At 46.6% G+C, this 27702-nt stretch overlaps 3 protein-coding genes across 16 annotated transcripts in view; all 3 read left to right on the plus strand.

Annotated features, from left to right (window-relative positions):
• The first annotated feature begins 460 nt into the window (after positions 1–460).
• On the plus strand, positions 461–8195 carry FMO1 (flavin containing dimethylaniline monoxygenase 1). 2 transcript variants are annotated; one of them, XM_065841722.2, is made up of 9 exons: positions 461–742; positions 2185–2367; positions 2585–2773; positions 2858–3020; positions 3736–3878; positions 4211–4410; positions 4710–5065; positions 6190–6262; positions 7206–8195. In XM_065841722.2, the coding sequence occupies exons 2-9, from the start codon at positions 2242–2244 to the stop codon at positions 7546–7548; spliced, it is 1593 nt and encodes a 530-aa protein (XP_065697794.1). In that variant the 5' UTR covers positions 461–742; positions 2185–2241; the 3' UTR covers positions 7549–8195. The 2 variants fall into 2 exon arrangements, with proteins under 2 accessions (XP_065697794.1, XP_065697795.1); XM_065841723.2 differs by having other exon boundaries at positions 2197–2367.
• A 95-nt stretch (positions 8196–8290) lies between these two features.
• LOC136103556 (dimethylaniline monooxygenase [N-oxide-forming] 4) lies at positions 8291–15192 on the plus strand. Its single transcript, XM_065841721.2, has 9 exons — positions 8291–8768; positions 9949–10118; positions 10417–10605; positions 10976–11138; positions 11522–11667; positions 12025–12224; positions 12403–12755; positions 13063–13132; positions 14468–15192. The coding sequence occupies exons 2-9, from the start codon at positions 9987–9989 to the stop codon at positions 14853–14855; spliced, it is 1641 nt and encodes a 546-aa protein (XP_065697793.2). The 5' UTR covers positions 8291–8768; positions 9949–9986; the 3' UTR covers positions 14856–15192.
• A 500-nt stretch (positions 15193–15692) lies between these two features.
• PRRC2C (proline rich coiled-coil 2C) overlaps positions 15693–27702 on the plus strand; it is a 70739-nt gene continuing 58729 nt past the window's right edge. For 11 of the 13 annotated variants that reach the window (XM_071810245.1, XM_071810249.1, XM_065841708.2 and 8 more), the window contains exon 1: positions 15693–15823. The gene's annotated coding sequence lies outside the window, so the exon portion shown is untranslated. Of the gene's footprint in view, positions 15935–27702 lie in introns of all 13 variants that reach the window. The other 2 variants (XM_071810247.1, XM_071810246.1) reach the window with 2 other exon arrangements.

The following is a 27702-nucleotide window of genomic DNA, read 5'->3' on the forward strand; positions in this document are numbered from 1 at the left end:
GATTTCTCACCAGTCGCCCCTAATAAGTTAAGTAGCTGGAGGGAAATCCCTGTCCAAAGCCACCCTTGTCCCCTTCCTTTCCATGATCATTTACTCCAGGAGATACTTGGGCAGGTGCTGTGTTCTGCATTGATATTTCAGCTAACATTTCTACTTTCTTTGTGCTTAGGACCTTTGCACGCTGATGTTTGTGGCCATTTCACACTCTCCCAATTTGCATGGGGAGCCTCCCAGTACATATGGTTAATAGCAAAATGCAGCCTCCAGATCCCGTGAGCAGTGACCAGAAAACCATCTCTCTCTTTTGGAAGGGGTCCTGGGTGCAAAGTTCTGCCAAAACCGCACTGTCCATTGGCTGATTTGTCTCCCTTTTGGAAGGCAGCCATGAGGCAAGTGAGAACATTTTCTAACTGGAGCTCCCCTTGCACACACCAGTCCTCCTTGCACAACCACTGGACATATCTGGACCACTCTGGTCTCTCCCACTCACTCGATTCACTTTAGGAATCACCAGCCAGGCTGTCTGGCTCGCCCTGTGTTATAGTGTGAGAGTCCAGCAGCTCCTCCCAGTGCAAACCCAGGTTGTGCAACCACCGTGGGAGTGGGGTGGCCGTGCCAGAGCGGAGGGAACTGCCCGCCCACCCCTGACTCTGCCAAAGCCCGACATTTCGCCTATAAATCAGGAGCAGGAGAGGTTCTCTGTGAAGCTGCAGGACAGAGCACAGACAGCCAAGGCTGAGAGGTAAGTGTCCACAGGGGTGTGAATCTTTTCCATCCCTTCCTGCCCACACGAGCACCCTGCAGCACAGAACTGTTGAGCTTAGCTGCTATGAATACTTGCAGGGATGATACGGAAAGTGTGGCAGCACCAGGCTTGGGGTGGCCAAGGCAGTGCTTTTGGTATGTTATTTCTAGCTTCTCTGCAAAAGGGTAGGGAATTAAACAGCATACATAGCTGGGAGGTGTTTGTGTTAACTTCCACCAAACTAGGGGAAAAAAGGAAGCAAACCAGTGAACCAATAAGCAGCTTATATTATCACATTTTTCATTTAAAAAGGAAAAAGTCCAGTTTTCATTCCAAACTTGGGAAGCAAAGTATTCTTTAGGTGTTGCCTTTTTATTGAAAGTTGAAGTTGTTCATGGGGAATTTGTTGTTTTGTAGGAAAAAAAAAATGCATGCAACCCCATTTTCCTACAGAAAGCTTTTTTCTGGTGAATGCACCATGCCTTTTGTCTGGTAGATTCTCAAAGTGCCTCTCAGAGTGGAGGAGCTGGTGCCACCTGGCTGTTGTGCTGTCCTGTTACGTGGAGTTAATAAATCAGTGGAGCAGGGGGCTCCCCAGCAGTGCTGGGGTTAAACCAGGGGTTGCAACAGCCCCCTGTGGGCACCTGTGTGATGGCCCCTGCATGGGCAATGTCCAGTCCGAGCTATTGCGCATGGGCATCATCCCTTGTTTCATTGCCCTGCGGTAGCAAGAAGGGTTTGGGTCTGTCATTCCCCCTGCAGCTCTGGGAGCCTCAGAGGGATGGATGTTGACCTGGGGCCTGCTGTCTTTTGAGCCCTGGGCTCAAGCCATCTGTAGCCCTGCAAGTCTGTCTGTCTAGCCCAGACCTCCTCAGCGGGGTGGCTTTGGGAGACAGGCACAGAAACAACCCTAAAGCGAAGGTGTGTTACATTTGCAGCCCCTGCGCTGGCCTTGGTGGCCATGTCAAAGTCACCAGTGTCATCCCTGGGGAAGGGGGACTGGACTACAGTCAATGATGCAGAGGCTAAGTAGTCCTGGTGCACATTTCATTTTCTTTTCTAAGAAAGGCAGAGGCAGCTCTCCAAAAATAACATACAAATGTTTGCTGGACTGATAAGGGGCCATAGTTTAAACACAACTTGTAAATAAAAAACTGGCAGTGATTCATGGCTTAACTACATACTTTCAAAGCGCATTTCCACAGCAACTGCAGGGTTTTGAAAGCAGCCTGGCGAGCACACTGTAAAAGTGGATGGATTTATTTTAAAAATTAAAAAAAAAAAAAAGGAAAAAATGAAGATTTAAAGATATTTAATCTAACTTGTAAGAGCCCAGAATGTTGATAAAGGGAATGAAGGCTTGCGGGTGGCATATAGAGAAGTCCCCTACAGAGGCTGTGCTGGCAGCTGCTCCCTCAGAGTGTGGTGACCATCTGCAGGTTTTTCCCCAGGTTCAGCTCTGTTCATAGCTCGGGATCCCGGCAGAGGCAGTGAGGATGAGAGTGGCGGTGGTGGGTGCGGGTGTCAGTGGGCTGACAGCCACCAAGTGCTGCATGGACGAGGGGCTGGAGCCCACCTGCTTTGAGCAGAGCCAGGACATCGGGGGGCTCTGGCGCTACACGGTGAGCTGGTGGCACCCATACCCCTTCCCACAGGACTTGCAGCTTTGTGGGCTGGGAGCCGGGTTGAGCTGGGCTCCAGCGGGAGGGGCGGGGGGGTGGGGGTTTGCTGGGTGTTGCCCTCTCCTAGCTGCACCCCCCGAGACCAGGGGAAGGGGAGCAGGAGGGATGGTCCCTGCCCCAGGGTGCTGGACTAATGCACCCTGGGGTGCCATGCCAGGAGCACATCGAGCCTGGCCGGCCAAGCCTCTATGCATCAGTCATCAGCAACAGCTCCAAGGAGTTGTCGGCATTCTCCGACTTCCCATACCCTGAGGACTTCCCAGTGTTCCTGCCACATGCCAAGCTTCTGGACTACCTCCGGCGCTATGCTAACCACTTTGGCATCATGGAGCACATCAAATTGGGGGTGAGTGATGGATGCCCCCATGCTCCACCGCTCCCTGCACATGCTGGGTGCCAGTGGTGACTCCACTTCACTTCTACATTCCAGACCACTGTTGTAAGCATCCGGAAACGTCCTGACTTTGCCACCACAGGCCAGTGGGATGTGGTCACGGAGGCTGACGGGAAGCACACATCATATGTCTTTGATGCTGTTATGGTTTGCACTGGCAATTTCTCTGAACCAACCATCCCCCTGCACAGTTTTCCTGGTAGGCTACATGGCTGCCTGTGGTTACCTGCTTCCAGGGGCTGCGGGAAGAAGGATTAGTGGTTCCTCAGGGAACCTTTCCTTGTCTTGCTTCTGCTTTTCAAACCTCCTGGCATGGACAGCAGCTTTGCTTCAGCAGCTTTGTTGTTGCAGGCACAGGTCACTTCAGAGCAAATTTTCAAGGTAGGATGGTTTAGCCTTAGCTAAACTGTCCACACAAGATGCAAGATGAGACAAGGTCCTCTCAGTAATGCTCCATCATCTTTGGCAGGGCTGTATTCATCACTGCTGTGATGAATCTCCACAGTTGTCTGTGCTGAGAAGGTTGCATTGCCATCAGTGTTATCAAGTGCTTTTGAAGGTGTTTATAGGACACCAGGTCTGCAGGCTTTTCTGAACCTCTGTGTCCCCATCTTGTAGAGGCTGAATCCCGAAACTGCACCAGCACAGTTCTTGTGTAATACATAACTGTCTTCCAAGACCCACCCAGCACGTTCGTCCCTGCTAGCTGCCATGCAGGGATGCACGAGATCCCATTTTGGAGAGGAAGCACCTATTTTATGTGTGTGGGATAGAGGGCTGGACCTCCCTTAGTCCCTGGTGGCCAGCAACTGCACCTGCTTGCTCTTCCCATGTGGATTGCTTCTATGCCAGAGCTCCCAACAAAACCTGCAAATGCTCAAGTAATTCAAAGCTTTGCTTCTTTTTCCTCTAAGGCATCAAGAGGTTTAAAGGCCAGTATTTCCACAGCCGGCAGTACAAGCATCCTGATGTGTTTAAGGGGAAGCGTGTCCTTGTGGTTGGCATGGGCAATTCGGGAGTAGACATCGCGGTGGAGGCCAGCCATGTAGCCACAAAGGTACCACTGCCCAGACACGGTGGGGATGTGGGGAGGGTGATGCTGGGGGCAACACCTCAGTCTGCCATTGCTGCAGGGAGAGCAAGCTGGGTTTATCCTGCATGGTGTCCAAACGGTATTTCTGAACCTGCATTTCTTACTCAAAAACCTACCCTGAAAGAAAGGCGGTTGTTCTCTCCTGTTTCACCTCCATCTCCAGCTTCTGGGAGGTCTTAAGGGTGCTGCTGCTTTTTCATTCTGTGGCTGTCTGCACTGTGCCCTCCTGGGGTTACTTTATAAAGGCAAAGCAGCAAACTCATCCCCCAGATTGTTGATTCTCTGATCTCTCCCAGGTGACTGTTAGCACCAGACGAGGTGCCTGGGTGCTCGGCCGTGTGTTTGAACATGGCTACCCGTGGGACGTGGTTTTCAACACCCGCCTTATGAGCCTGATCAGAAATAACCTCCCCGGACCTCTTGCACGGGCATTGATTAACTACAGCGTGAACAAGAGGTTCAATCATGAGAACTATGGCCTTCAACCAGAAAAGAGGTACTTCTTGGTGGCTCCCATCCCACATGGTGTCACAGGGCTAGTGGTGCACACAGGGAGATTTCCAACAGCCAACATCAAGTAAAGGCCAGACTGGGGTGATATCCAGTGGGGAGTTTGTAACCCGGGGTGGAAGATAAGGGTGAACACGTTGGTGTTTGGAGGGTGGGGAGGTAGGGCTGTTTGCTCAGACCAATGACATCAAGAGGTTGTAAGGCTGGAAGGCCCAGGGGAAGGAGTGGGGGCACCACAGGGCTTGTTCATGGTCTTCAACACTCAGATCCCTTGACTGTCTGCAGCTGCCTGGTGCGTGAGCCCGTGTTGAATGACGACCTTCCAAGCTACATCCTGACAGGGAGGATCACTATCAAGCCGGGTGTCAAGGAGTTCAAGGACAACTCAGTTGTTTTTCATGATTGCCCTGAGGAGGAGCCCGTCGATATCGTTGTCTTCTGCACGGGCTACGATGCTTCCTTCCCATTCCTAGAAGAAAAAATTGTCAAGGTGGAAAACAAGCACGCATGCCTCTACAAATACGTGTTCCCAACCCACCTGCAGAAGCCCACCCTAGCCGTCCTTGGGCTGATCAGGCCATTGGGAGGCATCATGCCTGTGATAGAGATGCAAGCACGCTGGGCAACTCGTGTCTTCAAAGGTAGGAGAGCAGATGTGAGCTCTCCCGTGTACCAAAATGCAGTTCAGACTGGACACGTCTTGTCCCCTTCATGCACCAAGAGGAATTACAGTCCTTGGGGACCCTAAATCTCACTTCAAAGTGGGTGATGGAGCATTTCTGGGGCTCAGACTTCCCAAGTTATTTCACTTCCACTGAGATACAGCAATGTGAGTGCACGCTTGTTCCAAGCAATGTGCAAGTTCACAACCTCTACCTGAAATCACTCTTTTTTTTTTTTTTCTTTTTTTTTCTTTTTTTTTCTTTTTTTTTTCTTTTTTTTTTTCTTTTTCTCCTGTTAAGCTGATGCTTTTAAGCTAACGCTTTACTCTGCCTGTGGCAAGCCAAGGGTGGGTGCTCCATTCCTTACTGTGACTTAGCTGATCTGCAGTCCTGCACCCAAGCCTGCAAACCATGGTTAAACTAGGTTATTCAAGACAGTATTTTCTTTCTAAAATATGTTAGAAGTCAGAGCACAGAGGTTAATATGTAAACCTGGACGCACAAGTAAGGATTGTCTTTAAGGTACTGTGGTGGATCCATCCTGGCAGAATTCACTGCTCTTTAAGTGACAGGGTGGTTTGTCCACAACAACTGGCAGAGGAGAAAAGTGCTATTGCCCCACAAGAGGATGATTTACAATTATTGGGGTGAGGAAAAACTACTTGGTGGTTGTTGTTGTTGTGGGGGTTTTTTGTTTGTTTTGGTGCTGTTTTGCATTGTTTGCGTTTTTTTATAAAAATAATAATAGGATCCTCTGGCTGGGCTGGCATGGAAGGCTGTATCAAGACTCCTCCACAGAGCCAGAGGAAGCTCTGGGGTTTCTCTTTGGGATTATCCTTTCTGGGGCTTTCATGGCCCATCTCACCTCACATCATCTGCCTGTGCCCTGACGGCACAAATCTGTGAAAGCAGGAAAAAGTGTGGGTGAACAAGAAAAGTGTGGAGGGCTGTTCTCTGGCAGAATTACCATTGTCAAGCTAAATCTGAACAATGTGGCTTTCCTGCCCTCCTGGGGAAGGGCTTCCCATGTTTTGCATCACCGAACAAATTCACGGGTCCCTCCAGGAGTTAACTGCTGCGAGACACTCTTCTCTCTCTTCTAGGCTTGTGTCAGTTGCCGCCTCAGTCTGTGATGGAGAAGGAAGTAAATGAGAAGAAGAAAAACCAAGTGAAATGGTAAGCCACGCCCACAGAGCCCCAAAGGTTTTTTTGTGGATTGAAGAGCCCCTCAAGTTTTTGGGGAGCAACACACAGGCTCACACTCTGCAGCTGCTCCCTGCACATTTAATGGAGGTGAGGGGGAAATACTGAGATCCAGCCACTCCTTTATTTACTTGCATTGAGCCAATGTATCCTTTGATTTGATGCTGATATTTTGCCTGTTCATGATGGGAATAAATTAATTCAGAGTAGTTGAGGCTAACCCTTGATTAGGAGTTGGGGAAGTGTGCCAGGGTCCCCAGGGACTGAGAGATAAAATGGCAGAGAAATTAATGGTAATAAATGCAAAGTAATTCAGCAGGGGAAAAAAAAAAAGGCAAGCCAACCTGAGGCGTACTCACAAATAGTCTCGCATCTCAGCACAGAGATCTGAATCACTGCGAATAGGTGCCTTGGCACATGGTTCATGGGCAGGCAAAAGGTGGAATCAAATGCTAAGAAATATTAGGAAATGAATGAGACAAACCCAGGAAAGTGGGCAATATCTTAATCCATGATTCACCCAGATTGCTATAGTAGAAAAGGTATAGAAGAGTGAAATATAGAATTGCACAGAACAATTGCAGTATAATACAAGGCCAAACAGGTGAAGGTGGGGCATGAAATGGTAAATTCTGCAAAGGTGAAATGGAAGCAATTCTTCAATTCACCACACATTTGTTTTTTAAATACTCAGTGGAAATGATTGCAAGAGAAACTAAAGGATCCTGCCTTTCTCATGCTGCACATGAGAGTAAAGAGAAAACTATTAAAAATTTAAAAAAAAAAAAAGAGAGAGAGGAAAAAAACTGGTTTCGTGAAGTCTTTTAGAAAAGGTCCACCAAGGTGAAGATGTGGCCAGATGCAACTTGTCAGTGATGAAGTGAAAGACCAGTGTTTTCTACTCTGATTCATTAAGGTTTGGTCTGAGCTTTGATGAAGTCCTCAAAACCGAGTGGCTGGCCTACCTGGACATGCTCGCCTCCTTCATCGGTGCCAAGCCCAGCATGCCGCGGCTGCTGTTCCGAGATCCTCAGCTGGCATTCACCATTTTCTTTGGCCCTTGCACCCCTTACCAGTACCGGCTGGAGGGCCCTGGGCGCTGGGAGGGTGCACAGCAGGCTATTCTCACCCAGTGGGACCGGATCCTGAAGCCCACCAAAACACGAGTGCCTGCCAGCACTTCCAGTCCTTACCCTCCTCTCCTGATTGTGATGGGATTTCTCCTGCTCCTGGCTGCGCTGTATTTTGGCTTCCCGTAGATTTTGGAGCTTGTTCAGGTTGTTTTCTTGATGTTATCTAAGGTTAGGCAGCTCCACAGGGTTCCATGGGACATGGGGAAAGGGATTTCAGTAGATCACAAGTTTAAAACTTTAACCAGCAGCACAAACTTCTCTCTGCCCCAGCTTACCACCAAGCACAGCTCTGCAGATCCGACGAGCTGGGGATGGCAGCCTCTCCCCAGCATTTATGGCCCCTCTGCTGCTCTCCTGCCATGAGCAGAGCATGGCTGTGTGGCAGGGCCATGCCTGGACCACACTGTCCAGGAGCCGGCAGGGACACCACCAGCAAAACTGTCTTCGGGTGTCACAACCAGAAAGGAGGATGAGTGTCCAACCCTGCCCCAAATTAGCTGGGATTTGAGGTCTGTATTTCAGCAAGCAGTTACCTGGGCTGGGTAATGCAGATCAGGCTGTCCCTTCTTCCAATCTTTAGCCCTATGAGCCAAAAATCCCAGTTTGGGTTTAATGGGTGCATCTTTCCAGCAAAGGGGTCCTGGGTGGTACCCTGTGAGGCTGAGCGGTTCCAGCTCTGCTTCCCTGTTCTCCTCACCACCAGGCAATTATGGGGCTTTGTTTTGTGCACAGAGAGACTTTTAATCAATAAAATTTCAGAAGCATGTTGCAAACTGCTGCCTTGCTGTCTCCCCGTGTGCATGGGAAGAACTGGTGGGTCCCGTGCCTGGGCTGGGATCATGCCAGCAGGTGCCATGGCCAACCCACAAGCCTGGGGCTGCAAGGGCTTTCACTGACCACCAAAAATCAGGCTGCACTGTGCACCACATCCCCCCATCCATGCTATCTGCTGCAGCGTGGGCAAAGGGAGTGTGCTTTGCTGACTTCCCAGGGATGCAAAGTGAGCGCCTGCCCAGCACAGGCAGCATGTGGGGATCAGGTCGGGACAAGCCTGAACTGCTGCCAGGGCTTGGAGCAGCAGTGAGCTGTAGCGTGGGAGTGCTTGTAAGCATCGCCCCCTTGGGATTACAGTCTGGATTTCCACTCGGCACAGCTGCGGGGAGGTTGAGAACTTTCTGCCGGCACATTTGAGCAGAGCCGGGGAGCGCGAGTGTAAAGGTCAGTGGTGCAAAAGCGAGGGTGAGCTGCCTGGACTTCAGCCTTTCCTTTAAATCTGCAGCTAGAGAAACTCGAAGCAAAGTTTGACTGAAGCCTGAGCAGCGAAGACGGATCACTGCCCCAACAAGGTTTGCTCCTTGCTTCTCTCCAGCTGGGTTTTGCAGGGTTTGAAAGCGGGCAGGCAGCTCCCCGGGCTTTTGGTGTTCGCCACCAGCTTTGCTTTGCTGCCGGCAGGGAGAAAATGGGTGTTGTGGGAACAATCTGAGCGAAGCCATCTGTGGGCAGCACTGGGTAAGAGAAGGGACTTTATTTCTGCAAGCGCATGCCTGCCCTTTCCTAAAGTGAAGGGAGGCTTCGGAAAAAGGGGTTGGGTGAGTGTTGGTTTGTCCTGCCCTGTTCCTGCACATCGAGGAGCGGCTCAGGCTGCGAGCAACTGGCTTTTTGGAGGCAGGAGGGCTGGGGGGTTGCATCCCTCTTGTATTTCACTGCATTTCTGCAGTTTCCTCCAGCTCCTTTTCAAGTTAACTTGCTCTTTTGACACAAAACCAGGTAAAAAAAGTTACAAATGACTCTTCTTTCAGGCTTGCCAGAGGAGTGTTTGTTATCTAATCAAAGTTCACGTGGGTTCATTTTTTTCCTGGTTTCTTTGCTTTCCAGTTGGGCTCGGTGCAGCTCGGTTTACACACCCCAAGCTTTGAGTTCCTCCCATTTATAACCTGTGTTTCCTGGCTTTCCTAGCTTTTGTATATGCTGTAATCCCAGCTGCACTTTCACAGTGTCTGACTTCTGAATCGTTGCGCTGTGCTCCTGCTCAATCAGGCATTAGGCACACAACACAAGAACTGTTTGTTTTGGGAAAAAAAAAAAAAAAAAAGCACCATTTAATGGGAAATTAAAAACGAAGGAGTGAAAACAAGCCAGATTAGCTGAAAGTATTTCTTGAAAAGGTTTCAGGAGGTTCACTTTGTGCAGGCAGAAGTGGATAGCTGCAAGCCCCTTCCCCTTCTTTGCATGCTCTTGTTTGGGCCAGGAAAGGGAATAAATAGAAGCAGCAGTGTGAAGAGGTTTAAAAGTGCCTTGTTTTCCCCTGCCTGCAGGAGGGGAATTGTTGAGCCCTTGACTTAGCACAGCAGGAAGGGTAATGAGCAGCATCTGTCTGTAATGCTTGGATCAGGAGCAGGTGATGGCTTTTTCCAAGGACAGTTCTCCTCCATGGACACCTGCAACCAGAGAAGACAAAGGGTGTTTTCCCAGGGATGGGAAGAAAAGACTGGTGTTTCGCTAATCCCTGGGCTATTCTATTTCCAGGTGCTCTCACATCAGCCTGTTGCCTGCTGCGGGACAGCATGGTGCGGCGCGTGGCCATCATCGGGGCTGGAGTCGGTGGGCTGGCCTCCATCAAGTGCTGCCTGGATGAGGGGCTGGAGCCCACCTGCTTCGAGAGGAGCGAGGACATTGGGGGGCTCTGGCGCTACACGGTCAGTGGGCTTTGTCTGCATGGGGAGGATTGGGCTGGGGTTTGTCCCTTCCCACATATGCCTTGTGCCTGAAGCAAAGAGGTGGCCATGCCCTTGGGGAGCAGCCCTGTCCCAAGGTACAGGGCTCCCACCAGCTCCACGGTGGAGAAGGAGATGGAGGGAGCAGAAGCCATGGTCACAAGGAGTTAGTCCTGGTTTATTGCTTGTACTTGAAGATTAGGAAAAAAATACCTGAATACTTTGAGGGGAGAAAGTCCTTCCCTGCACGTCTGCAAACACCACCACTGGCTTCACACAGGACTCCACAGATGGTGGAAGGGTCACTGTGTACCGTTCAGTCATCACCAACACTTCCAAGGAGATGTCCTGCTTCAGTGACTTCCCCTTCCCAGAGGATTTTCCCAATTACCTACCCCACAGCCTCCTCCTGGAGTACTTTCGGATGTATGCCCAGCACTTCGACCTCTTGCGGTACATACGCTTCAAGGTGAGTGGGGGCTCCAAATGCCACAGTGAAAAGGGTCGTCAGTGGCTGCAGATACCAGGGCGTTGCCCAGGTGAGATGGGAAAATGCTGGGTGTGATCCCACAAGGACGATGTGCCTTTTGCATCCTGAATGCAGCCTTTTTGACTCCATGTTTTAAACTGGGCTGCTCAAATGCGAGCTGCCTGATCCATCCCCCCTGCCAGTGCCATCACCAGGGGAAAGGTGCAAGGTGGGATTTAACAGCTTCAGAGGTGACATGGAGCTCCCAAGGAACTCAGCTTGCCCCTGGCAGCCCCAGCCCTTTGCAGGTAGGTCGGCTCTGCAACATGGCACAGTCCCTGACTGCTGTTTTGTTGGGCTTTGGTGCAAGACGACAGCTGTCAGTGTGAGGAAGCGCCCGGATTTCGCTGCCTCAGGCCAGTGGGAAGTGATCACCGAGACCGATGGTGTCCAGGAGTCACACATCTTCGATGCCGTCATGGTTTGCACTGGCCATTACCAGGAGCCCTACTTACCCTTGGCTTCTTTCCCAGGTAAGCCCTGCTTCAGCAGCCAGGTGGGCTGGGGCTTCCCCCCAGGGTTTCACTCAGCACCCATGGGTCCTTTGGCTGCATTTTCCTTTGCGAGCCAGTCTGCTCCACAAAGCCACCATGCCAGGGCAGGTGGGACCCTCACCCTATGGGAATGGCTGTGGGCATTCTCAGAAATGGGAAAAACTCCTCATAAAAATGCAGACAGGCTCTTGCATGAGAATTTGCAAAGCAGAACCAAGATAAGGTGGTGCAAGGAGGTGACATCATCCAGGGAGATGAGACCATGGCATTCTTAGCTGCATGGAGAGGCAGAGGATCTGGGCACCAGACTGGGGCAAGCAAACGTATCTGGTTGTAGGAGATGCTCCCTGTTCCCTGCCTAGGTATTGAGACCCGCTTCAAAGGTCGGTACCTTCACAGCCAGGAATACAAAGACGTGGAGGCCTTCCGGGGAAAGCGGGTGCTCGTGGTTGGCATTGGCAACACTGGTGGGGACCTCGCTGTGGAGCTGAGCCGTGTGGCTGTGAAGGTACGGTTCCACAGTGGTGCTGAGCATGGCCAGGGACCATGAGAGCTGGTGGCTCACAGTTATGTGGAGGAAGCTTTTCCCACTGGGTTTCTCAATATATAGATCTTCAAATTAGGGGCAGTTAAAGAAGCTTTGCAGCTCCTAGAGGGTTTCAGCCACCTCAGGAGCAGAGTGGCTCTTCAGCAGCTGTGTGAACTTCGCAGAAGCCACCACGAGCTGTTTCGTTCATCCGTACACTGGCTTCTTCCCTCTGGGCAAACCTCGGCTCTCAGGCGCAGGAGATGGGATTTGCCATTTGGGGTACAAACTGGCAATGAGATGTCTGGGCAGGGGGCTGAGACCTGCCTTCTCCCCCAGGTGTTCCTGAGTGCCAGGAGCAGCACATGGCTGTTTAGTCGGGTCTCAGACCATGGCTTCCCCTTGGACATGGTTAACAACACCCGCTTCAAACACTTTCTTGACTGGCTTCTCCCATCAACCCTCATGAAGTGGATCAAGTTTCGGAAGTTCAATTCATGGTTTAATCATGCAAACTATGGCTTGGCTTCCACCAAAAGGTGTTTTTTCTGACTTTTATTGATTGGTCAGGGGCTTTTAATGGCATGAAATGCTCATTTTTTAGTTTCAGGGAGTATTTGTGGAAAAGCAAAACATTACAGGGGAACTGTGGCCACAAAAGATGTTTCAGGTTGTTCCTAGATGCTAATATTGCTGTCCTCTTTTTCTACCTGCAAGCTCCTACTTTAAGAGAATCATCAATGAAGAGCTGCCATTTTGCCTTCTCTCTGGGGCAGTTGTGTTGAAGCCAAGCGTGAAGGAGTTCACTGAGAGCTCTGCTGTTTTTGAAGACGGAACAACTGAAGAAAACATCGATGTGGTGCTCTTTGCCACAGGCTATATCTCCCCATTTCCATTCCTTGATGAGTCAGTTCGCAGCCTCTTCGACAATAACCGTTGCCTCTATAAATGCATCTTCCCTCCCCAGCTGGAAAAGCCGACGCTGGCCATCATTGGCTTAGTCCAGCTGACCGGCTCTGTGATGGTGGGATCAGAAATGCAGGCTCGCTGGGTGACAGGGATCTTTGCAGGTGTGAAGCAAGGTGCAGGGATGGGGGCAGACCTGCTGGGGTGGGAGGTTTGGGGTAGCCTGACCTGCTGTCTACAGAGCCTAGGATGTATTACAGCTCCTGCCACAGTGTCTGTGGTGGCCATGGACATTAGTAGCACCATAGCAACTACCCTCCAACTGCATCCCCATATCCCTGCTGCTCAGTACATGCTGCTGTAACCAGCAAACACAAATGCCCTTGATAAAGGGGCTGGGAGCATGGGAAGGGGGTGAGCTCTTCAGCTTAAGGTTATGCTGGAGGTCTTTGGTTTCTCTGCTCTTCTCAGGCTGGAACAAGCTCCCTCCTGCCAGCAGGATGATGGCCGACGTTTTGAAAAAGAAGCCACTGGTCAAAAGGTGCGTGATGCTCTGGAGTTCAGGGTACAACAGACACTGTGTGTCTAGGTTATCCCAGGAAAAGGGGACCCCTACAGCAGCCATGAGACAGACCCTCCCAGGACACCCAGAACTTTTTGGATGTATTTATTCCCTCACCACCCGTAGCAGGGTGGGGAAGTGCTGTTGTGGCTCCTTTATGAATGATGGACCAAGACAGTGGTCTGGCAGTGCTCTGCAGCAGCTCATGGCAAGGTCCAGGACCTGCAGGTCCCCTCTGCCAGGCCTCCAAGCCATGTCCTCATCCCCAGCATGTCAAGATGGAAGTTTGGTTTCCTCCAGACTAAGGGTGCCATCTCGTGGCTTCTCCCTCTCAAATCCAGACAGCACAGAGGGCTGGGATCAGGGCCAAGCCCCATCCAGAAACCCCACTGGAGACAAGCGATGTGGGTGGGAGACAGTTTGGTGGCAATTTTTGGCAGGTCAAAGTGAGTATTAGGCAAAGCTGGAACTCATCCTTATGTATGTGGGAACTGAAGTCCTGCCTTGTTGGCACTGGGACCGCACAGGAGGTTGGGATGTGTCTTCCAGGCTGTGGGACAGGTGATGGTAGACATGCTTCCTTGCAGCAGCTTTCGGGAGCAAGGGGGGACCTCAGGCCTGGCATGTGCAGGCTGGGTTAGGTCTGGCAGCAAGGCAGAGCTGCATCACAGAACACAGATGAAAACCTGGGACAAAACAGAGCCACAGGGATTGTCACCAGGAGCCCCAGCAGCTGCAGACGTCATGTGTTACACTGAAATATGGGAGTCCAAGGTGAAACAGAACTAACCACAAAGCTGTCCCAAATTTGCAGAAGCAGATTGAGCATATGTCCTCCCTCCTGCAAGAGAGATGAGGCCTCAAGCAGAAAAACACTGGAGGTCTTTCCCAGCATGGGAAGCTTTCTGCATCTCCCAGTTCTTTCCAGTCCCCTTGGCAGTCTTCTCTGTGAATGTCTACTCCTCTGCCTCTCATAATGGGCCAAAGCCACACCTGTGAACCTCAGTGAAGGATGTAGCATGGATATTTCTGGCATTACAACGAATACAGTATTATGCTAGAATAATTTTTGGGGCCACAACTAGGCTGCAGAGGCAAAACAAGTCTGTGCCTATTCCCTGTCCCAGGTAACTGCTGGGTAACAACCTCACAGATGCTCTATTGGTGCCTCTGCTCAGCTGCAGAGACTGGGGCTCAGCTGAGTCCCCTGCAACACGGTGGCTTGTCCAAGTCCAGAGCTTTTGTGTTTTGTGGATCTGGGAACCGAGGTAGGAAGACACAATTTAATTTTGTCTATTTTATGTCCCACTGAAGGAATCCATCCGAGAGGGAGAACTTGAAAATAAATTTTATCAGCTACACCGATGAAATCGCTTCATGTGCTGGTGTAAAGCCCAGTGTACTAAGGCTGCTCCTGACGGACCCCCGCCTGGCCCTGGCCATCTTCTTTGGCCCCTGCACACCCTACCAGTACCGACTGGTGGGACGGGGGAAGTGGAGCGGGGCCAGAGAGGCTATCCTGACCCAGTGGCAGCGGACACTGAAGCCCTTGAGAACTCGGGTGGTGGATGACTCCTCTGACAGCTCCTCTGGCTGGTGCTGGAGGTGCCTCCTGGCCCTGCCAGCAGCTCTCATGGTGGGTTTTCTCTTTTCTAAATACCCCCGGATGGGTTGGAGCTCCCAGGCAGGTTTCCGGTTGTAGAAGAAACAGGGTGAGACCCAGTCCCAGCCTGTCTGGTGCCTGGCCTCCTCTTGCCCATGTTTCACACCCACCAGGAGCCATATGGGTTATTTACCCCAAACTTGCTGCAATCCACGCCTGCGTTGCACCAGCACAAGGTTGGATCTCCAAAGGCTTTTTGGAAAGAGCCGTTTGGGGATGGGCTGGTGTGCACGGGACCAGCCTTCCTCCCCCCTGCTCAAGACCTGCAAAACTTGGTGATTTTCTGAAGTGCTAACTGTAAAGATCTTTGTATTGTTCTGGTCACTTCTGGAACATCAGTAAGGTGCTAGAAATAAACCTCACAGATTTGGTCTTCTCTGATGGTTTTATAAATGGTTTATTGTCAGTGGGGGGTGTCAAGTAGATGCCGTGCTCCATGTCGTGGCAGAGGGGAGAGCTCCTTCCTAAGAAATAATATATCCAGTGACAAATTCAGGTGGATGACTGTTCCCACCATTGCTCGAGCAGCATGGGGCTTGCAGGGAACCCTGAAGACCACGAGCAGAAGGCAGACCCTCCCCACGCACCAGCGGGTGCTCTCATCTGGGCATTTTCCTGCAAACCCAGTGAGTGGGCGCTGCCAGCTTGTGCTGGGGCTGCAACCCCTGCCCTCCGACAGAGCGTGTTCCCGGCACTCTCCCGACGGCGGCAGCGGGTGCTCCGAGCTGCCGGTCCCCACGCGCGGGGCGGCACCACCCGCCCCGCCACGCCGCGCCGCCAGGGGGCGCAGAGCGCGCCGCCGCGCGCCCGCCCGACTGCGGCACGGCGTGGCCACGTGAGCGGCGGCGCCGGGGGCGGGGCCAGCGGGCGGGTGCGCGCGCGCGGCGCGGTGAGGTCAGACGTCGTTGGCGCCGGCTTGGCCGCCCGCCATCTTGGCCCCTGTGTGGAAGCGGCTGAGGCGGCGGCGGCGTCGCGGCGCCGGGAGCAGAGCGGTCTCGCCGAGTCCGGTGAGCCCCGGGGAGGCCGGAGCGCCGGCCCGGCGCTCTGCGCGCTAGGTAAACGGCGGCGCCTCCGCTTACCCGTGGCGCCCCGCCGGCCTGCAGCGCGGACCGGCACCGGTAGGAGCGGACGAGCGGCCTGCGCCGCATGGCCCCGGGCGGGGGCGGCTTCCGGCCGGCCTGGCGGCGACGGGCCTGTGGCCACCAGGGAAGGGGGTGCCCCCGGGGGCAGGCGCCCCGCTGCTCGCCGCGGCCCGACGAAGGGAAGCGGCGCGGCGCTGGGCCTGCGGCGGGCGGGCAGACCGGGCCTCAGCCTTACCGCGCCTCTGGGCCGCGCCGCAACGCATCCCCGCCTGGGGCCGGCCGCACCCCGCGCCGGGCACAGCGCCGGGCCTCCCACGGGGGCGGCGGGAGGGGGCTACCGCGATGGAGGCGGCTGAGGGCCGCTCTTGGCGGCTGTACTTTCTTTACCCACGCTCTTTCTCGTTGTGTGTCCCCCCCATTTTTTTAACGGTTCCAGGTCTTGGGGGAGATTACTCGAAAGACGCGCCATCCCCTTCGTGCGGTTGCGCTCGCTCTGTGGCTGTGATTCTTTCCCCAGAAACGCGGGGGAAGGGAGCCTTTTCTTACGGGATGCTGGCGGCACACGCAGGGCGCGGTGCTTTGGTTTTCTACCTCTGAAATATTCATGTACAGTTCTTGAGGTGTACAGTAAAAGGCTCCTTCTGGGTTATATGACATAGGACTGAGTGAAGCCCCGATTGAGAGGTATTGTTTCTGCTCCTAGGGAAGAGATCTGTAGGGCTGGGATGAGCAGAGTCAGAGGTGTTCTTGATAGCGCTTAGAGGATGGTGAGAGCATGGGTAGATGACATGGCTAAAATTCAGGTAGCTTGTCTGCAGTGGGCATAATGCAGTGGGTGTAATGGGAGCCATCATGGAGCAATGCAGGGACTGAAAATCTTGGGGCTGAAGATGGCCCAGAGAGCTTCCGGTTCAGACCCTCTTTATGGGGAAGGGAACCATCCATGAGAGTGTGGCACTGAGTATTGAATGGTTTTTCATTTTTGTGTCTCTTACGTATGTTTTGTAAGCTTGTTTTCTTTGTGAAAGGTCTTGAACTCTGTATCTTTGAGGAAGGACCACTTTTCATTGAGATCAGATGGGCATGTTGGTAGAAACTAATATTATTTCCAAAAGAAGGAACAGAACTCTAATTTTTAATAGCTTTATTTCTTCTGCAGCGAGACATTGGGCCTACCCATTGTCTAGTCTTAAGAGCTCGGCTCAGAGAAGAAACCGCTTTTCAGAGTGCGGAGGAAACAGGACATGATCTCATTTGTCCATCAGTGAGAAACAAAAGGATCACCGTTTAATACTGACTGCCAGGAGCTGAATGGCTGTCAGTTTTCTTTGTATTCTATAGTCTAGAGATTTTCTCTTCGATGTTAATTTTGGGGTGGTTTAGCACAACTCAGCCATAGTTGCCTTGGGACTAAGGAATCTTGAAGTTTTGGGAGTTCTTTGAATTTGGTGAATATTCAGTGAAAAAGTAATTTGTCCTTCACAATATTGTGCTCAGTGTGTGAGGAGTATGACTGCTTTGGTGGACATGTGTGCTTAAGAGGTGACTGTTTAAAATGAGAACTTAATTCTCTCATAGGCTAGTGCTTATATGTGGAGACTGGGATTATGGCCTCTATGTGTCTCTGTCACCCAGAACTCTGCCTTAGTGTATATGTTTCCTGCATAATGCACATTGCTTTGGTAAAAAACAGCTTGCAAAATGTGTATAAATCAATACACAGTCACTTCTATGAGTCTTGCTAGTATGAATTTTATATCTCTTTGCAGTTTAGTAGCAATTTAAAGTTTCTTTACTCTCATTTAGACGTCATAACAAGAACCCTAGTTTTTTGTACAGCAAAACAGTTTTAATTTGGTTGCTGGAGTCCTTGTTCAATGGTACAGATTTATGGTATGCATCTTCTGTAGGTCCTGTTTCCCCACATCCTGGAGTCTATTAGGGAAAGTGAAATGAGCAAGGAAAAGATGATGCAATTCAGAAGGGAGCTCTCCTGTAGGGTTTTGTTCTGTCTGAATGAATGCTGTATGTCAAGAGAAAGAATGTAAGTCAAAGCAGCGGGTATGTTGTATGGAGTTGACTTCAGCCAGGTGTCCTGTGTTAGTGAAAGCACAAGTCACTTTGTTCCAGAATATTTTCCAGGCTACCAAACAGGAGTGATGTGAAAGTGGAGAGAGGATGGAAAATGTATTCTGAATACCATATAAGGGTGGTGTGGATAAGAGGCTTAGATGTGCAGATAAAAAGAAAAAGGTAGCTCTTGCAAAAGGATTAAACCCTTTCATAGTGTGCTCCATCAGAGGAATAAACCCTTTTACAGAGTATTGGAGATGTAAGCTAAAAAAAATAATTGAAGAAAGAGTGGGATATCTTCAGAGGCCATATACAGTAATGGAGGGTTTGAGGGGAAAAAAAACCCTCCAACCTGGAAATACACCACCTTTCCATTAGTTGAGGATGGATGTTGGGCTTGTAGTGACGGGACTGCCAGTGGTGTTTTTACTGGTAAAACCAGTTGTTCACCTTCTGTAAGAAATTTTTTTCTTCACTCAGCTTCATTCATGCCCTCATTTTTTTGGGGGGGCCTGGGTTTCACAAAAGCCCATAGAAACTTCCCATGGGTGAAAGCAAGTGTGAAAATAAAAGTTGAGGTTTGAGGAAATAATACTGTGTGTGTGTTGGTGAAACAAAAATGGAGTGCACAGAAGTCTTAAGAAATGCATAAAGAGCAAAGGAAGATGAAGTCTTAATAAAAATCAGATGAAGACAGCTTTTATGTCTATGAAGAACAGTCTAGCAGAAATAGGCTGTTTTTATTACAAATACCTCAACCATTACATAACATTCTAACTAAATGCTAACGAACTGGTCTGTTACAGATTGTAAACACGTATTAAAGGGAGAAGCTGTGTATCGTTCACATTGGTCATGTTTTTATGTGTCTGACAATGTCTTGATTAATGGTAAAGTTATAGTGCAGAATCAACATTATATATCTTCAATCCGAAGTATGAGGTGATAAATTTTAACTGATATGTGTTTGAAAATAAAGTGGGCTACATTTTCAGGGGATTATAGTATCAGAGACAGGAATTACTGCCATTTATTTTAATGTACATCAAATATACAAGTAGTGCCTGAAGAACTGTGGCATCACCCAGTGCTAGGTAACTGAGAGGAATCTATTAAATATCTCTTTTAAATCAATGTACAGTTGATTCTTAAGTGACTTGGCAGCTTTACTCAAATTTTAGTTAGTTGGAATAGAAGATGTAGCTCATCGTGCTCAGAGGTACCAAATGGTTTTTCGTAGTAAACGCAGCAATGGCTGGGTTGCCCATTTTTTGGTGCACTACTTGCTTAAGCTATCAGACTTTTTCAGCTTAGAGAAGCAAACTTTTTCAGGTTATCCTTATTAAATCATGTAAACAGCTACAGCTTGTTTTATAATTAATATTTTGTAAGAATGTGACTGTAATATTCCTAGATTTCAGTGTTTGTAAATTTTAACTTGTACATCAGAATTGTGATGGTAGACTTAAACTGTGTTTGCAGGAGTAAGAGTTCATTACTCTTGTTAAAAGAAACATTATTTAACTGATTTGAATCTTCAACTAAGGTGAAAGTGCAGGAACATCTTAATTTTGTTTGAGAAGCCAATGATTTTCTCCCAGTTTAAGACTTGATATGCTTTAGGAATGAATTATTTCTTCTGTTTCAAAATAACCATATATTCCACTGAAGGACCTCACTGTCTTTAGATCAATGCATTGATGCTTTCATTTTGAAAAAGAGAATTATTGTATTTACAGAGCTTGCTTTTATTATAGTGTTTAGGACAGTCTGTGCTTTCTGTATCTAGATATACATAGGTGCACAGCAGAAGTGTTCTAGTGAGGAAAAACAATAGCATTTTCTTTTGCCAATGTGTATAATTAGTCTGGAGGAAAGGATGCATTCTAGTAAGAAAAATTTGCCTTTGGTTTGTGATACAGCTGTTTGGTTAATTTGCTGGAGTCACCATGGTTACGAGATGTTTTTCATGCCACAAACCAAACTACCCACATGGACAGAGTTTTGTAGTATGCACTTAGATTTGGGCAAATAAAAGTTTCTTGATACTTATTTTGATAATATATTAAGCCTTAATTATTTACCTACTGCATCTTAAAAGCAGAGTATCAAGGGACACATGGCATTGTGTTTTTCCAAGCAGAAAAAACAGAGAACCAAGAGCAACTGAGGATGTTAAGCTTCATCTGTAGCCATTTGGCAGATGCAAGTTAACTTCCATGGAAAATGGGTTCTGTAATGCTGAAAGGCAGATACAGAAAGCTGAGTATGCTGATAAGGCTTTCCTAATTTAGCTCATCTTTTTTTTTTTTTTTTCTTTTTTTTTTCTAACAAAACGTAAATGAATCCTGTCTAAAGCAGAGGGCTGAAGTTGACCTGTACTGTAATCAGCCACTGTTGTCCAGAACTGTTGTCAGTGTCGTTTTTGCAGCTGCATCTCTTACACGCTAAGCATTCTTTCAGTGAAGAAGATGATCTCTGTTCTAAGAAAATAGTGAGTCACAGGGAAAAATGTGTAACCAGAGATCCAGAGGATAACAGGCAGCAGGTAGAAGAGACTGTGAGCAGCCATGAGCTCTCTTCAAGCTGGACCAGACCAAGGAGCAAATTCTGCCATCTTTGTATGCACAGGATTGAAGTTTTTTATTGATGCTGTCAATGGTATGCTATGAGCTGGTACATTTGGCAACCCTGGCTCTTGCTATCACAGTGCTAGTATCTTTGATAGCCTTAAAACCAAATATGCTCTAACATATTTTAATACAGAGGAGGAATTCTTCTTTTTGATGTACATGAGTGAGATTACGAATATGGTTGGAGTCACAGGCAACACAGAATTTGGGTACTGAACAAGCTGGGAAGTTTTGAAGGTGGTGGCAAGTAGCTCGAGTCATTACATATCTGATTAGAGTAACTGGTTTTGAACAGTTTTTTTCGTTGTGCTAAGATTGTACACAACTCTTTAAAATTTTGTGTTCTGTAGATTCTTACTGTTGATCACTATATTGAGAAGGTGAACAGAAAAAAGTTGGAAAAAATAGCTAGAGAAGAGGGAATTCATTTTGGCATAGCTGTTCTGAAGAGGAGTGAAAATCCTTGAGAATGTAGCCCTGGAGTGGTTCTTGTGCACTTCCAAAATATACTGAAAGAGCTCATGAACAAAAGAGCTTACCTGAACATTGTTTCAGAGCAACATCTAACTGATTTCTGAAGTCAGAACCCTTAGAAATAACTATTTATGTTACTTAAGGACTGATCTATGAATAGGAGCTTTGGAAAACCAAGTTTTGCATAAAAACCTTTACTTATTTGCAGCTGAGGTCAGGGATACTTGAAAGGTGCAGAAGGACATGATGTGGAGAAAAATCCACTGCTCAGAGTGAGTTGTGGTTCAATGGGAAGAATGCTGCAAGTGTCAATTCCTCTGTCAAGAAATGTTGATTACCACAGTTGGCTTGGAAATTGTGGTGAAGGAGCAGGAAATGGAAGTCTCGAAAAAGGTTCTTTGAATTATTCACAATAAGGAATAGCTTTGCATTTGTCTCTTAATCTGTCCTTCCCTCTTCCACTGTTCAGTTCAACATGGGGTGAGTTGGGGAAGGTTGAAATATGCCACTGGTTTAAATGACTTTGTTTCAGACTTTGTACTAAAGTGCAAGGGCTTTTGCAGCAATAGTATTAAAATGAAAGGGAATACTGAAACGGTGGAGAAATGGGTGTTTTTAAATGGCTGCAACTTCTGCTTATCTGTCAGTAATCTAGTCTATATTCATGTACCTATTGATTATCTCTCCTCAGCTTCCTAAAAATATTCTTTAACTCTAAAAAGGAGTGTTTTGCAGCAAACACTGTGACCGACTTAAGGAGTCAGTTCTTGTTCAGCTCAGCTGTTGTTTCTGGTAGCTCATCCCAGACAGCCGCCTGCACAAGAACAGATCATGAGCCCTGCTCAGTCTGCAGCTGAAGTCAGATCTGCTCAAGTGCAGCTGAAACTGGCTGTTGCTCTGGATGTTTAGAAATAAGAGAAAATCTGGTAATATGCGAAAACTTCTTCCTCATACCTATTTTGCTGTGGGGTGGAGGAATTCTGCTTCCTTTCTATATTCTTGCAAATAGATCCTCAAACCCACCATCATCACCAGTTCTGATTATTCTTTCGTGCAATTAATTCTATATGTAGCAAGTGCAGAGAAGTGCCAACTGTTTGAATAATTTCAGCACTCTCATTTGAACAGACATGGGAACATCTGTCTGTCATCAGTTGTGTAGCTGCTTTTGCAGCCCCGCTGTGGACTTCGCTTCTGCTCCCCTGTTCTCAGATGGACAGAGCAACGGCTGCTCAGGATGTCACTAAGGAAGCTCTATGTGTCACTTTATGTGTGCCTGGGGACAATGGGTATGCCAGTATTTTTGCCTTTCCAGGCTTCTGCTGTATGAGGTGATGCAGTGGAGCAAGAAACAAAGTGGTACTTGTGACAGCATGCTAAGTGTGTTTGTAATTTTTTTAAGGGACTGTTTGTGATCTTAAACATTAACAGATGCCATTAGAGAGAGCAGCTGTGGTCAGGATAAACTGACCTAAATTAGCTTGTAAGAGGCCTAGTGGATAGCTGTAACTTTTTCAGTTAAAGAATACTTCTGATAGGTAAGACAGGTCACATTAGTTTTCTGTATTCAGAGAAAAGTGCTGCCTACCAACCTACTGTTTGAATACTATATTTTGATAGCAGGTACATGGCTTGTTTCTATCTTAATTTATTCTGTTATCTTCTGAAATAGACAGTAATTCAGTTTTGAAAGCTTTGAAGTTTTTTCATTCTTCTAAATAATGGAAATTTCTTTAATAAATGCTTTTGTAAATCTTGAAAATAAAAATCTCATTTGGCATCTGCAAGTTGAAAAGCTAATTGGGTGAAAGCACTTACATTGTTCTGTTCTCAGAAGTAATGAGAACGCATCTCATTATGATGCTTATTTAATTGTATAGAAATTGTTCTTATTTTTTTTCTAGTTCTGGATTCCTTCCAGCACTTCAAAACTCCTGCCACACTTAAAAATTTGCAGTTTTAAAAAGTTTCTTAACCAACTGCGTGAAACTGGAAAATCAAAAATCTGTCTTGCAAAAAAATAAATGCTTAGTGACAAACAAAGACTTGCAAAGAAATTGTCAGGCTAAGAAGGAATAAAATAGCCTGCCTTAAATGTGAGCTGCAAAGAAGTTTTGGATCTTGCATTTTCAGAAAAAAAAAAACAAACAACCACCACATTTTTAATTGAAATGTATTTCATAATCTTGCAAAACATTTAAATTTTTGTAAGTGATGTTTCAGGATTTTCAGAACATGGCAAGATAGCTGTGTTGTGTTAGCACATTAGCTTTATGGTGCGCTAGTTCTGACTTATGTGTGGCACGCACTGTCAGTCTCTACTTGGAGTATCTTGAAAAATCCTTTCTGGCAAAGAATCTGCTTAAATGTACTTCAATAACTTGAAAATGGGCTCGTACTTGAAAGAATTATTCTAATCCAGTACACTTATTAGTAGTTATTAGTCTGTCATTTTTACTTTATATGTGGTGGTAGTATTAAGTTTCTTTGCACTAGTCTGGTTTATGTAGAACAAGTGAGTGAAACACTAGATGCTTGTAATACCAATGAAGGTCATACTGTTTTATGTGGTTACTATACCCCACTGGTAAAATTCTAGTCTAATATGTGTGTTCTTCTCATATAATATAGATTGTAGTCTTTTCAGTCTTGGAAAGGTTTTCATTCGTGTATCAGTGAGATTAGTTTTGTATTAGTGCTTTGTTGTGACTCAACCCAAACTGGGAATTGCACTGAAAAGAATTGTAAGCTCATTCCACTGTCAGTCATTACTATTTGAGTTTGCTGGCAGATGTACAGAGAACTATTTCTTTAAGCATGAGTCCACATTTACTTTGGTCATCAGTGGAAAGCTATCTGGGACAAGTGCAACCTTCCCAAATCATGACTGTAAGGACAGAAGCAAGATAGGCTGGATCAGTGTTACTGTTGGTGTGCCTACACCGGGATCATTCTGGTCCGTTCCAGTAGGGGTGAATGCTGAACCCAACATGCCTTTGGTCTAGTGGCACATACGAGGTTTCTGATTCCCATAATATTATGGTGCCTGTGACATGTGCAACTATGCTGTATGAATTCAGCCTTTAAGTCCAGTGTCTTTATTATTTGGTTTTATGCAAATTCCATCAGTATGTTAATCTAAAGAAGTATCTCTCATGTTGCAAAGAAGTTTGAAATGACCCAAGTAAATTTTCTAAGCTCAGAAGCCAAATTGAAATTACTTCTATCTATCTATTTTAAGCCAGTCATCAATTCTTTTGACTCTGTAGAAGAGTAGAGGCTTAAGGCTGAGTCTAGACATTGCGTATTTCACTTCTTGAAGGTACTTGAATGCTAGAGTAAGTATGGGAGAGAATTTCTGTAGGAGCATTGTGTGCCTAAAGGTCCTGCTGTTTGACATAGCAAATGTTGGATTTTCTGTTCAGAATTGTGATGTAAATATTCTAAGCAGGATGATTTTTAGAGAACAACTTGTGTACGTAATTTAGTATAAGCTGTATAGTTACTCTTGAATTTACTCAACTGTACTTCAGTTGTTCAGGGGAAGAGTATGTGTGGCTTTGTGTGAGTGGTGGAACAAAGAGGTACAGTGATGAGTAATTATGTTCAAGACTCAGAAGTTGTAGGCAACAGTAGAGGCATTTTTGTTAAAACTCGCTGGTGATCCCTGTACCCTCTTTCATTATCTATCTTCTGATAATTCCAAGAATTACGTTCAACTACTGCTTTCTTCTGAAAATCTGGAAATAGTGTTTCATGTGGCAAGCAAGAAGGGAGAACTTTGGAGCCTTTATCATCTGAAGGTTGAAGATACAAAACACATTGAAGATAGTTTCTTAATTTGACCTTGTTTGACACTTGACTTTGATACTTACAATTAAAATAGAATTTTTTTTTTTTAACTTATGTTTACAAAGTTATTGTCCTTCCTTTACAGAGGAAGTAAATTTACTGGAAAGCTGACTAGAAAGAACTAAAACCTTCATGTAAAGACATAAGAGCCAGTAGTCTGATGAAATGTTTCTCCCTGCTGGGAAGAAAAGCAGGGCTGGGTTGTTAGTTGGTCCTGAGCTCCCTTTGTTCATGTGCTGCTGGCTAGCAGGTGTCTGTACTCCAGACCCCATTCACTGCTGGTTGCCTGGGGGTGGCTGTTCCTTTCGTGGGTCCTCTCCTCTGTGGTTATGTTCTGCCTCCTTACAAATTTTGTTTGTTTCAGTGGGAAACCCCAGTGCTACTTCTTGAACTTGTTTGTATTTTGGTAGCTACAAAGTGAAAGTTAAATATGTTGTTGGTTCCTGGTGAGTTTCTGAATGGTAACAGTGAAACTATCTGTAGAAAGTTACCAGCCACTTGCTAGTTTGAGTTGCAAGGTGGGAGCTTTAGCTGGTATGGTTCTGTGGAGGAGCTTAATTCCCTTTGGCTTTAGCAGGAGATAGATACCTAAATAGATTGAAAAGACATGGCTTTAGTCTGAAGTTTGAACTGAAACTTAATTTCAGTTCATCAGCCTCTTTCAGTGAGAGGGGTGGTGCCAGTGCATTGTCCTTCCAGCTTTTTTTTTTTTTTAACTTAGAACCATTTCTTAACTATTTATTCTGCCTGAAATGATAAGGATTTAAAGACCCACATTCAGTGTTATCACAGCCAAAAGAAATCTGTACAGAGGTTGGAGAGAACCTTTTATTTTCAAGAGAACTTGCTTTGCATCTCTTAACGATGACAACAACAAAGTGTTTTAAAAAAAGGTAGTCAGTTGTTTTGTCATCTTTAGGTGCCTTAACTTTTAAAACCTGCTCCCTTCATTCATTGCAAAAACATGGATTTTTGTTCTTTGTTAATTTGTCACATGCCTTCTGTAGACAGTCTTATACTATTTAAATGTTTCATTGATAGCACTTTGTACATTTTAGATTTGAATCACTTCTTGTGATAAAACTCAGTTTATATATCAAATTGGAAAGAATCTTCAACCAGGAGAGTACTTTAAAAGCATAATTATAGAGCTAAAATAGACAGAGGTATTATGTCTTCTGCATATACAATAGTTGAGAACTGAATAAAATTTTTAGGGCGGTGCTTGCTAATTCCAGGGTATTGTTCATAAGAATACTTGCATTTATGTTTGAGTATCTGTTTACATTATCTCCTTCTGTCCTTGTAAAAAGCAAAAGGAAGTATAAAAGCTGTGTTGATGAACAGCTGCTCTTCTGCACTAGGAAGTGGGAGACCAATGGGGCTGCTGGTGTAAAATGTGGAGGAAAGAAACATATATAAACATTGAAAGCATTGAATCTCTGGGTAACAGTATTGCCTTAGGTAATGTTTAGATAGTATTTGTCAAAATACCAAACAGCTTCATATGTTTCTCTGAATATAAACATGCAGTAAAAATAATCCTCAAACTAAGTAAGATAAACACTGTCCTTTCTTTTCCAAGAGTTCCTAACTAGCTGTACTGGCATCATTCTGTCTGTGAGGGGAGGGAACCATAACTTCTCTGTTACCTGAGGTTACTTCAGAAGATTTCAGAAACAGTACAAGTATCAGAAATTATCTTAGCTAATGAAAGAAGCTGTGTGACACATGAAAATACTTAGTGCATTTTTGACAGTTTTATTGCCAGTATAAGTTTCTCCTATCTATGGCTTTTGATTCCTTGTTATATGGGCACATTTAAAAAGACATACCGATCATGATTGATCCTATGGATCAGGCTTCCTTTGTCAGGGCTGTTCCACAGGAATATGATTTCTGCGCATGTTAAGTGAAATATTCTTGCACATATAGTTAAATATATATTCAAATTGGCGGATAGAGACAAATTTGAGGTTTGCATGGTTGCTATCCTTTTACCTGTTAGGTTTTTTCTTTACTCCAGCCAGCTGCTCTTAACTCATTTTTCCTTTTGTTCTCAAGAATGCGCTGGGGAAAAAATGAATAGAACTGACAGATTATTTTAGTCTGTGTTAATATTTTTCTGCTACAAGTTGTGTCCTAAAAGTTTATTTTTAAAGTGTTAGTCAGTGCTATTAGTACCATGTTGGGCTTGAGAGACTCCTAATAGAATTTCCCTGAGATGTCTGTGGTTTGTTGCTGGTGGTTCTGTTGGAAGGCCATATTCTTGGTGACTAGTATTTCTCACAGAAAACAGTTCAACAAGATGCCTTCTAGTCTTTTGAAGGCAGCAAAAGATTTGCTTGCTCTGTAGATAACATATGCTTTGTGGTAAAGTTGGTTTCTTTGTAGACTTTTTTGTGGGTGGCTGATTTTGGTTGTTTTTCATTGCTTAGATTAGTAGCTGTATTTAGGCTGTTGTGAGGTGTCTCTTAAAACTGATATAGACATGTTTGTGGATGCTCATTTCTGGCATCCACAGACTGCATTTTCATAAGATGCGTTTGTGAGACAGTGTCCTAAAATGGCTTTCTTCTGTCATGATCTGTTTTCCACCTGACATATCTAGTTTTGGTAATGTTTTGGAAATACTTTCTTAGGCTTTAAAGGGGAGTAATTTGAAGAATAATAGAACTAGCAAAGCCTGCTTTGCTACAGCTTCTTCTCATGACAGAGTGTTTGGGTTGTAAGGAGCAAAGCTCTTTTTTTTTTTTCTTCCCTTTCTCGTGT

Source organism: Patagioenas fasciata, chromosome 6 (assembly GCF_037038585.1).
Source record: "Patagioenas fasciata isolate bPatFas1 chromosome 6, bPatFas1.hap1, whole genome shotgun sequence".
Classification (NCBI taxonomy): Eukaryota; Metazoa; Chordata; class Aves; order Columbiformes; family Columbidae; genus Patagioenas; species Patagioenas fasciata.